This window comes from Colletotrichum acutatum (assembly GCF_030867785.1).
Source record: "Colletotrichum acutatum strain CBS 112980 chromosome Unknown BDZ83scaffold_156, whole genome shotgun sequence".
Classification (NCBI taxonomy): domain Eukaryota; kingdom Fungi; phylum Ascomycota; class Sordariomycetes; order Glomerellales; family Glomerellaceae; genus Colletotrichum; species Colletotrichum acutatum.
The window spans coordinates 68,662-80,556 of NW_026849150.1; the positions used below are offsets into that span (position 1 = coordinate 68,662).

At 51.0% G+C, this 11,895-nt stretch overlaps 2 protein-coding genes across 2 annotated transcripts; one reads left to right on the top strand and one right to left on the bottom strand.

Moving 5' to 3' along the window:
* Window positions 1–7,122: 7,122 nt before the first annotated feature.
* Window positions 7,123–8,049, top strand: BDZ83DRAFT_757244 (aldo/keto reductase; the record flags this gene model as incomplete). Its single annotated transcript, XM_060514869.1, has 1 exon — window positions 7,123–8,049. The coding sequence occupies one exon, from the start codon at window positions 7,123–7,125 to the stop codon at window positions 8,047–8,049; it is 927 nt and encodes a 308-aa protein (XP_060359193.1).
* Window positions 8,050–8,977: 928 nt separating this feature from the next.
* BDZ83DRAFT_757245 (fungal-specific transcription factor domain-containing protein) lies at window positions 8,978–10,683 on the bottom strand (the record flags this gene model as incomplete). The annotated part of the gene is made up of 2 exons (XM_060514870.1): window positions 8,978–9,896; window positions 9,956–10,683. 2 exons carry the CDS (start codon window positions 10,681–10,683, stop codon window positions 8,978–8,980), a joined length of 1,647 nt encoding a protein of 548 aa, XP_060359194.1.
* Between the last annotated feature and the right edge of the window lie 1,212 nt (window positions 10,684–11,895).

Sequence of the window (11,895 nt, forward strand, 5' to 3'; positions counted from 1 at the left end):
GTGGCATGACGTCAGTACAAGCATCTCCAGATTTTCTCCAACTTCAAAAGATTCCTCGGAGATGCACTCGTGGGAATAATGGAAATAGGATCGGATTATCGTATAATTTGCTATTACCCCTCACAAAGGTATGTGTCTATGTACTGACGTCATACCGCGACAGATGTCGCAGTTTGGCGTCCCTCACCGCAGACACATCGCGGGTCTGCGATGTCCGGAACATGTCGATTAAATAAGAAATCCTGGAGGCCGATCTTCTCCGTTCGAAGTTGGGTGAGCATAGAGCTCTGTCGTTTGGGCAGCAGAGGTCTTCGTGAAGTTGGACTACCTTCTTCGAAGGCCTCGGTGTATGGCGAAAGGTCGCTCTTCCTCTGGTTTCCGCTGCCCATTTGGTTTTCCAGCTCTGAGATACAGTCTTGTTGATCCATGTTTTCAATGTCGACCTGAGATGTCGCAGCTCCGAAGGCGAATCTGCTTTAGGGCCAATCTGGTCGTCTTCTCTCCACCCAGTCGCTTCCTTGGCTGTTCTGTCGGCTGCCTCGTTGCCTGGAATTCCTTTGGGTGATGGGATCCATCTCATCTGGGGTCACGCATAGATAACCTGGTGGGCCGTGGCAACGTACAAGGACCGGAGGAAGGGTCGGGTCCAGCTCGCAACTGGGCTGGTATCCAAGGTACCGCTGGTCGTCTGCCGACAGCTTCAAGGAGCTTGTACATTGGCCGGAGAGGACGGACGCGCATGTCGGTCAACCTAGAGGTCGGAGTCCAGGCCCGGCTCGCACTTGGGGAGCTGCGGCGCGATGTCGTCCCTGGAAGTGCCGGGTGCGGGTGGCTCAAGGTTCAAAACCCATTGCGGAAGCGAGACCGGCTGGACTAATTGTAGAATTGCTCAGTTGTTGTCGTCCCAACGACCAATATTGCGTCGATACATACGTCTATAGTTCCTCAAAACCCAAACTTTTTAACTAACTAAATACATCGAATAGAACTCATAAGAGAACGGTGCGGTATGTCCAAAGGCGATACATGCCATTCTGCTACCCCTTACAGCGATTACGTAGGTATACTTTTGTTATGTCACAACCGCTTGGACAGCATTATCTCTTTACTCTCCAGTCCGGGGCAGCGTTCATTGAAGGCTGTAAAACTGTTGGGGTCTTCTAAAAGAAAAAGTATATGAAAAACTGCTTGTACTTAGCACGCTTCCAAAAATTCCTGGTGCCAAAGCCATTACAACTATCAATGTCATTTTCAATTACCCCGAATCGAGGCGTAGCTATAAAACATGGGTCAATGTGCCCATTCTATTTGAAGAGCTAACCCGGAGGCGGAGAAAAAAGGTTGAGCGCCATTCTTAGCCTCGCGGATCACAGAGAATTCAATGACATGAAGCTCAGGAGGCTCAGAAGCAAGACCTGTCCGATGGATCTTTTGCTCGCAGAGCATCGTATTCAAAACGGCCTACAAGTCGCGTCGAGCGGCTACTCGCTTACAAAGTTACTTACTTATCACTGCAAAGCCACGCATCAATGACAGTCTAATATAAATCCAGCACTACTAGAAGAGTAAATACGTCCTTATAAACTCGTTCAGGATCAGAGAGAGTGGAACGAAATTTCATCTCTTGATTGCGTAATAATCTTTTTACGTCTACACCAGTTCGCAGCCGTGTCTATTTAGAAACTTCTGAGATTGGTCACGGCTGTATTATCAATGTTACCTTCCATAAATGGGACGTAGTGCAGTAGGCGTGAGCATTTGACCATCTAACAGCTTGAACTGTTGAGAGAAGTGACAACAGTATGGCACCATAGGCAGCAAAGAGTACCTCGGCATAATAATGATGCCTGCCTCTCTGACATGACTTTTGGCCATCACACTACGCGGCTCCGGCATTTTTGTACCCCACATCGGACCCGAGCACTCCAATCAGGCCGTGGCCGACGACGACCTCCAGACTCTCGCCGATGACGGTTCCAACAAGCCGACGATCCTTTCCATCTCAGCCTCGTCGCGTCCCACATCGAGACCGAGATGCTGCCGTGTTCCGTATCATGCAGCGAGGGCCACTCAATACTTTTGCCTGCGGCTACTCTGCATGCCTGAGGGGTCATGGCGGTTTAGCGCAGAGTAGGTACGTGTAAGGTAACCTAGTCAACAGCTTTGGCGCGGCGGGACGTCGCATGTAGCGTTCGTGCAGATAGGATCGTCGTCCGAGCTGCACAACTCATCACAAACTTATCGACTACTTCTCTGTGGAATTCTCGCATCTCATTACTTCTGGCTACCGTTTGTTTGGATACTCTCTACTTCATGAATGTGCGACGAGAGAAACTCGTCATGCGATAGGGCCATTAAGAACCGAGCAGGAATTCACAGTTTGCCAGATTAAGCATTACGCTGAATTCTTAGGACTTGACATTAGTTTTATTATTGAATGCAAGATAACATTTCTTTCGGTCTCTAAGCACGCACTCTGGGACTGCCAACCGCATCGTGAATACCATTTGTTGGCACGTCATTCGCCGTTCAGCCTCATTCCGACGATCAGGGTTCTCCATAAAACCCGCCATCTGAACATCGTGGGCCAAAAAATGGACCGGTCGCTGGCGACACCTTTGCGGTGGGTTCAAAAATGGGACTTAAACATTCTACTTCAACGTCTGCTGTTCACACGATTGCATATGGGAATAGAGGTTAATCGAGTTTGTCTGTGCATATAAATAGCCAAGACCCAAGAGATATCAAGTTTGATCGCCAGAAGCAGTTCAAACTCATCCAGCCGCCTAGAAGGACATACCCATGGTCCCTGGAATCTTGTCTATTTTTGCGGGTGACTGCGGCTAGCCCTCGTAGCGGCTTACTGCTGTGCTGTCGCTAGGTGCACTTATCATTAAGTTTTATAGTCTTAGAATGGGAAGGTCTCTCGAGCGAGGCATCTTATCTGAAGCTACTGTTGCTAGTCCAAGCCTCCAGTCTGATGCTAAGATATTGACACTCACGGTCCCAGTCCAGGTACGGTGCTGACGGTAAGCAGGAGGTGCCGCAGTTACCAAATTTCGCATGCATGGTGATGGCCTTCGGTACGGATCGTCGCGTTTCGCGGGGTTGGCGGAGACACTGAGGTTTTATGGTGGTCCTCCTCTGGGGTTGAAGCTATCGTCACACTCAACATCTCTATGTGGGGTGGATGGAATATGATGATTGTGGAAGTTTGGGGCGGCTGATGCTCTTTTACCTCAGCTCTTGACTCGGACTCGACAGTTCACGCCGATAACTACTCTAAGAATCCCAAAAATCCTTCTAAGTTGCCAGCTTAGCCAGGATCGAGCAACGAAATCTTGGAAATTTGAGGCATTTTCTGTTTCTTCACAGATATGATCTGCCGTGATTCATCTTCCCGATTCTGACCGACAACGATGTAGATCAACGTTGCCATTTTCTGTGCTGTAACATTAGTCGAAGTGATTTACATCTCTTTCCCTGCAGTTATTGAGTTGAGTTTCCCTCGCTGACGCCATTACTGACTCGTGCGACGTCGAGCATTGATTGATGCAATTCTGTGTTATCTTTGTTTTTTTGCATACGAGTGAGAGCTATGACGATGAGTTACTGCCACGTTCGCAATATGGCTGGATGAGGCGTAGTTCTGCATGCTTGCTCGCAACGACGGGCGCAGACGGTATCAATCCGCCTAGAGGTAGATTACGGTGATTGGGAAAGTCCCCTATGGCGCTGTTTCGCTGTTATTCTCGGTTACCTTTGCGGGTATCTCTTCTTCCCTTGACCAGCCTCTTCAGTCCGCCGTCCGGACGCAAACCGGCCTCATTGCCTGATCCCGATGCATTAAAACGTAATCTTACCGCAGTCGTAGGCTACTACCTACGGCATTGGGCGTGAAATCCCTCATGAAACCAAGTTTGACAGTGCAGCCTCGCCAGGGTTCAGCGTCCAGCAAAGGTTTGAAATATAGATCATCATCCAATGAAGATGGCCGTCATAGCAACCAAGACTCGAAAGCGAAATCCATTATCAATGTCATGCCGGTGTGGTGGAGCTTTGGCCCCATTCATCGGTGTGAAGGTCAACTTCACCGCCAATAACACGGCTTTCTATTTGAATTTTTGGTCTTTCTGCTTGACTGCTTCATGCATCGTGCCGAAAGCTGAGGGTGATATTTTCCACCTTGCAGCCCTTCTCCACCAGAGATCGTCTCTCTGTCTGCCTGGCCTGCGGCTTGCCTGCTGGTGTTCTGCGAGTTGAAATCCCTATCATATCTTCTCACGGTGAGACGGGGCTGTTCCTCTTGTTGTTAGTGCAGCCCATGTCCACTTTACGAGGCATTTTGTCCAGTGAGAAAGTCTGTATTGTAGTCCACAATCACGCCAGGCTGGGGAAAAGTGCTCGCCGCCTTGGATGAGATAAAAGATAAACTGGAGCCTCGCGTGGGTCACTGATAGGGCCTTGTCTCAGGGCGCGAAATAGATAGGGGGGTCGCGTCGTCCGGCATGCATCGATGTTCATCGACATTCCCGAAGTTCTGAACAGGGATTGTAGAAGGCTTTTTTTTTTTTTTGGCGCGGTTACGCTACGGATACTTGTTCTCTCCCTCTGGGTGTGTGTGTGTGTGTGTGTGTGTGTGTGCTTGTGTCGGACCAGAGGACAATCCGGGCGTCTCCTGCCGATCTACTACCCGGTATGTAGTAGGCGCTTCCAACTTGCTGGGCTGTTTGGCTGTCAACTTGGCATACATGTGAAAATCTTCTTTGGACAAGCCGTTGATCGCTGGGCCCTACCGCCTTAGCCTTCGGAGCCGGATTTGCCATTTGGATTGTCTTGGTTAGTCGGTGTACCTCCGTTGGCTATCTGTCTACCTTGCAGATGATTGTTGCTCAGAGCAGAGACATTGAGAAAACTCTGTCCGCCAATCCTTGACCAAATCTACATGTACTATTGAGAAGGGACACTCTGTACCGCTGGCGACACCGACACGACCGACACCAAGCAACGCACTCAAGTCTGATACATACTGCGTAGAGCTGCCCCGGTCAAGATGGGACAGGACAGATGGACTTCCGCCGATAAGACAAGGTGCAGAATCCAATGGCTATCAAGTTGTTGCAAACGCACAGAACTTCTGAAGAGGCAACCCATTGATACAGACCTTGACATTGGCTGCCCAGGCTGAAGAAAGAGCGGGCCCTTCCGAACACTCCCGATAGGGGTCCTGCAGGCAACATGCCTCCATCTGCTTCAGTGCTTTCATCTCTTGTCTCCATTTACCTCCCGGAATCCCTCAATTTCGCCCTACCAGTGACCGCGATACATCAGGACCCTCCCAAGGTTCCAATGACATCAGCGAAAAGTCTGAAACCACGTTCCTGAGTCTTGCTGGGAGGCAGGGCCAATCATCGATGTGTGGCAGGGATGAAGGAGTTTGTCCCAAAAGGGCTCAAGCGACAAGACGCTAGAACAACTTTTCCAGTCTTTGCCTTTCAACAATGCGAGATACATTGCAAATGTACATGTGAAATGGCAAAAGTCGCGACTCGCATCCATCTTGCCTCCCACACCCCATCTCAACATCCATGCCATGTCATCCCGTCCTGTGTAGCGCATCCGTAGTCCCGTTCCACGACTTCAACGCTCGTTTGACGGGGTGGACTCCGGTGTCCTGAACTCGTACCTGCACCACGCATTTCGCACTCAACATGAGCATTTGCGGGAACTTCTCGGGCTTCAGAGATCCATCTTCTGATGGGGCATAAGCTGCACCACGTTTTACAATGGTCCACTTCCACCGTGATGCCGTCGGCAGCTTGACGTCATAACGGGCCAAGTTGCGTCTGTCGCTTAGTGCGGCTTTTCCATTTTACACAATACACCTTACCCAGGATATTGTACGTACTTTCGTAATGAATCTTGCAAACTGACCCAGTGTGTACGTGGAAACGTCGTCTGCCAAACCCCCCTAACGTTCAACTCGATATCGATGCCGATTGCTGTGCCTCGTCGATGCCTCGCGTGTCTATCCGTCTGCGGCTGAAACGGCGCCTAGTGTGTGGATAGTTTGTCCTCGGGAATAATTGACCGAACATAGTACCTTGGTTCCTCGAGGCTTGGCTTGTAGGAATTTGGGATCACTGCAGCGATTCCTGCAGCGGGCTCCAGTTTTTCCCTCTCTTGCGTCGTAAAATTTCTCACTTTGAGTGTAAGATTTGCGCTAATGTCAAGGCCGATATTCGCCACAGCCGCCGAAAATCTTGAGGCTTAACAATCCGATCTATTGCTATAGTTGAGCCTCATAACAGAAGGTTCAGAACAGTCAATTCATCTGATACCTCGCTTATCCCGCTAGACACGTACCACATGAATCGAGGTTAGCAGCCAGTTATCGGGGCTTTGGCGGTGGGAAATACGATCTGAGGCCTGCCTCCACCTCCCACAATAGACACCGTATTGCCGTCAGAGAGACCGAGGACACCCTGACTCGGACGTCGTTCATCGGCGCAGCGTCGGCGGAGACACGGCACGTCATCGGCCCATTCACCGGCGGAGCAACGGCCCAGCATCGGCGGAGAAGCTCTACGTCATTGGCTCCAGTAGCAGCGGGTCAAAGGCCCAGAGATAACGGGGCATCAACCTGGTACCGTTGAGACAACGGACGAATACCGACTGGGAACCGCCGGCACCGACTCGAAGTCGACATCGAGATACCGACTCAACACCAGGTAGCACCAAGCACTCGCAAGGAGGCACCGACCCTCAATAATCTGTACGGAGTACGGGGCAACATGTTGGAGAACGGGTCCCATCCAAGACGGGGGGCATCAACCCAGCACAGACGGGACATTCACGGCGGGTCCGCGGCTGGCGACAACAGAGGACGCCATCGGTCCGAAAATGGTAATCAGAATCAACTGTGGTAATTAGACACAGAGAGCGAAACGTCGAAAAGGATAAAAAGGAATAGATAACTCGGCGACATCTGCTGTTTCTCTTTGAACATCACTCACACATCAATCACAATCAACGGCCTCAACCACCCCAACAATTTCTTCTCTTGATACCCATAGAACTCTTCACTCCTCAGCATCAACTACAACATCAACATCATTCAAAATGGCCGCCCAATTCGCTACCCGTCAGCCTGAGCTCGGCATGGAGAAGGTTATGCCTACTCGCCAAGACTCTGGATACGCCTCCCCTTGCGACTCTCCTCGCCTCACCGTCCGCCTCAACGACGGCAACGAAATCCCCCAGATCGCTCTCGGTGTCTACAAGGCTCCCAACGGCCAGGAGACTGAGGACGCCGTCATCGCCGCCCTCGACGCCGGCTACCGCCACATTGACTCCGCCGCCAGATATGCCAACGAAGAGGCTTGCGGCCGTGCCCTGAAGCAGTGGTTCCAGAAGACCAACACCCCCAGATCCGAGGTCTTCGTGACCACCAAGCTTTGGGACGCCGACCACGGCTACGAGGCCACCTTCAAGGCTCTCTGCGACTCCCTCGAGAAGTTCCAGCTCGAGTACTTCGACCTCTACCTTATCCACTCCCCCTCAGATGACAAGGAGAAGCGCCTCGCTTCCTGGAGAGCTCTCGAGACTGCCCAGCGTCTCGGCAAGGTCCGCTCCATTGGTGTCTCCAACTTCAGCTCTCACCACATTGAGGAACTTCTCCAGGAGACCACCGTTGTCCCCGCCGTCAACCAGATCGAAGTTCACCCCTTCTGCCAGCGCCAGGACCTCGTCGACACCTGCCGCAAGCACGGCATCGCCATTGAGGCCTACTCTCCCCTCGCTCGCGGCAACAAGCTCGAGGACCCTACCATTGGCAAGATCGCCGAGAAGTACGGCAAGAGCCCTGCTCAGATCCTCCTCAACTGGAACGCTACCCGCGGCAACATTGTCCTCCCCAAGTCCCTGACTGCCCACCGCATCCAGTCCAACTTCGAGTCCTTTGACTTCGAGCTCTCCCAGGAGGACATGGCTGTCATCGACGCCCTCGGTGCCGAGAATTACGTTACCGGTTCCCTGCACAAGGAGTAAATAATGTCTCATCAAGACATTTGGCCTGAGGGCCCCTTCAGTTTGGCAACACCCACCGCTGGATCTTCCAGCAAACAACTGAGCTTTCCTCCATCCTGAGAGCATTGGAACAGCCATTTGCATTGCCGGCGTGACGAACTCCGCACGTCGTCCATCCAGGACATTATAAGGAGTTGATTGCCATCAACGCCACTTGGCATTATATTCCCCCGTCGAAATATTTGGACAGGAGTTTGGGTTGATCATTTTTTTTTTTGGGAGGATATAGACACATAGACATTTCATCTAGACAAGCGAGCTAGACTGCAAGCCGGGCTCAGCCTGGTACGAATCTTACGCCTCATTTCTCAACTTTGCTCCCACTGCTTCGTTTTCGTGACATCTTGAATTGAGCTAGCCAAACAAATTCCTCCGATGGGCACAGCTCGAGCTTGCGGGCTGTGGCAATTAACTTCCAACACACAGAAAGTCGTTCCGACAGCATTCAGTTGATCAATAAGATTATGGGCCCCTCTCAGACTTAGATCGGATCAACCTCAAGACCCTGGAGTGTGGGCACCGTGGGTTCACGATGCAGGAGCCAGATCTTTGGGACGGTCGCATAAAGTCTTCCGGCATGGGTTTGGAGGAAAAGAGGGGCTGGTGAGAAATGCTTGTTGAGGGTACCGAGTGCACATTTGATGTGATCGTCGTTAGGAAGATGACAAACAGTATAGAATCGAATCTGTCGTACATTCAGACCACAACTCTTCAATTCTAGCGCCCTCAGCATGGTCGCAAATACGACTCGATGTTTCTTTCTTCGACACACTTTGCATTCAGGAATGTGACTGAAGCTTGAGGCCCACCCATGTGTACCATCCACGCCCCGATAGCTCAAGCCGTTTTGCACACATCCAACCAGCCATACCTAGCGGACAGTAAAATCTCATAAGCCCATGCTTGGTTCGAATTGAAGGTCCAATGGCATGGCATCCAAGGTATTTGCGAGCTCCAGCGCCGATGCCATCGGCCAATCCCAGACATTCCATTGCAGCTGGTCAAGTACCGGCTGTTGGGCTTCTCTAGCTGAGAAGGTCTTCGTCCGGAGCATGTCGAGAACGTCGGCACATTGAGTGATGTACCCGTTGGAGTCGTCAGCTCTTAAATGACGTAAAGTTGTAGCGCATGTCTTCACCAAGTCTTCTGCCTCCTCGTCTCCAGCGAGTGGGTGGCCTTTCCACCTCGCAAACAATATTGTCAGACCCGCCTGCCACAACATGTGCAACCCGTTTGGATAGAGATGTGCGATGATGATGGAATCTATCCTTGGGGCATCCATCTCCACGGCCGAGCCCAACACAACCGCAGCAGTCAGTCTTATCAGCTCAACCGAAGCACGACCGCATGCCTGCAGAGAAACTTGAAATTGAGGATCGGCGGTTGTGAAAGCAAGTGCAGGCCGATGGACATGCACCGTTGCGTTGTAGAATGCAGTGCGTAGGAAAGCCACCTCGAAGTTGTCGATCGAAACCGTCAAGGGCAAGTCAGCGCCATCGTCTTCCAAGTCTGCGAGCTTGTCTGTTGGTAACATCCGCTCCCACAATGTAAGTTCAGCTTGCAGTTGTGTAATTTTCGCTATCCCGCCGCGCCGTCTAGTCGTCGAGTACAACTTCTCCAGAGCTTCTCCCACAATGACTGCAAGTTTGAACATGCAGAGAGCCGTGTCGACTTGGGATCTTTCGCCGGGTAAGGGGAAGACCACGCTCTCACGCGATACTTGGTCGTGGTCAACACGGGAGGGTAAGTCTGTGTCCACGTCCTGGTCGCGTATCAACCTTGGCATTCCATGGTAAGCGCTGGAGAATCTGATGGGAAAGAATTAGTCAAGACACCCGACAAGCAGGCCGGTCTTCCAAATACCTACGTATCAAGAGAGTATTGGCACCACCACACGCGCCGCCGGAGTTCTGTCTCCAAAGGATCGAATTTGAACCTCTGAGAGTGGCGATGTAGTCCAAGGTTCTGTGCCATTCTTGTAGCCATGCCTCCTAGTTGCGACGCAGCTGAGTAGCGAGATGATAGCTGGAGATAGATCTGGGCAATCTCTAACCCTTGGAGCGTCGGTAAAGACGGTCGATCCTGAAGCTGATTCACCAACGCAGCGGATATGGCATAGTATTTTTCAGAAAGGCAGAGGAAATGCCGGTGGCTCTGAACGCAGGAGCCTGGATGTCCCAATGTTCCTAGAGCAAGTAGACCTAGAACCTGGTACAAGAAACTGATATCGCCGTGTTCAGGGTCATCATTCAGCCGATGTAAAGCCTCAACGGTGGAGTGTTTATGTACAATCGGATACAATGGTGTCCAGTGGTCGATGGTCGCCTCGAGGATACCAGCAGCATCAAGCGGAAGTTGGGAGATCATAGCAGCGACAACCTGCGACTCCAGACCCTTGGGCGATGGGCCCCATATGTTGTGAAGATAAATACTATAGATGCTGCTTGGGAACGTTTCGGTGTGGATCCGTAGCATTTGCAACTGCTGCTCAGCCTGGCTGATAAAATGCACGCCCGTTGACGACCCTGCAAACATAGCTGTCTGGTCGTCATTGGACACAAGTCGGCCCATGTGGCCGATCACCGGTTCCGGCATTGGCCTCGACTTCGCGTTTGAGGCAGCCTCTTTACTTCGCTGCCAGGCCGATGAAGCCCTCGGGCCAGCGTTACTTGTGAGTGTACTCCGATGTGAGTGCTCTGAAACGATTGGCTGTGAGTTCCTTGTGTCTTGAGAGAGAGAAAGGGAAGCCGAGTCAACATTGCTGCCATGAGCCTCAGGTGTCTTTGAAGCTGCGGAATCGTCATGATTTTCCTCAATTGCTTCATTTTCGTAGTAACTAGAAGCGACGGTCAGCAAAGAAATCATTGCCCACCTCGATCTATTCGGTCGCGGGTTCTTAGGCTTTTTGATATATTATGTATATAATAACTTACCTCTTCCTCTTTCTATTGCGTTTCAGCTTCGTTGACACAATGCAGGCCACGCCTGCAGTGATACAAGGCGTACACTACCAATTGGAAAATGTTTAGTTTCAAAAGTCTGGATTTGAGCAGGTTGCGTAGGAGAGACAGCCAACTTACCTTTTCGCCATCGCCATGACATCGGATTTTCCTCCTGAAAGAGAAAGGACGCAAGTCAGCCTCGAGCATCGGACGCAGATGGATCAAGTTTGCCATGGATCTACAAGGAACTTTCGTTTGACGATTACTTACCGCCGGTAGCGGTCACTATTAAACTTATTAGCAGCTTGATCATCCGGTGGGGTTCTCTTGGTTCCTCTTCAGCTCGGATTAGCATACCAAACTTGTCCAGATTGCCCTCCGGAAGGATTTTCCTGTCCATGCATCCTCCCGTTTCGTTCAGCATCATTGAGGGCGTTGAACTCGCATTCACTAAGAGTGTAGTTGACTCGAAACCCGAAAAAGGCTGACGCGCTCGTCGATTGTGTGGTGGTGTTGTGGGGAAAGTGATGAATGTGGGTCTGCATCGCTCCCGAAAGCCGGACCTAATGCACATTAGTCATAAATATCTGTTAGTTGCATAGTTTGTCATGATTTTTCCAGAGCTCATCATCTTAAACCATCTTGTTCCTCCTTTAAACCCTGGTTGGTGCTAGTCATCTTCGTACAACACTATTCCGCTATTCCGACCAGCCGGTTGTGAAGTTTTACTCTCAAGACCCATCCAAAACAAGGAAGCTTTTGAGGCAAAATCGTTACCCTCTGGTTTTCATCTGAATAAGGCGTTGAAGTTAGCGGCGCGCTAACAACAGCCATACAACCAAGTCGCCAACGCTAATTGAATTGC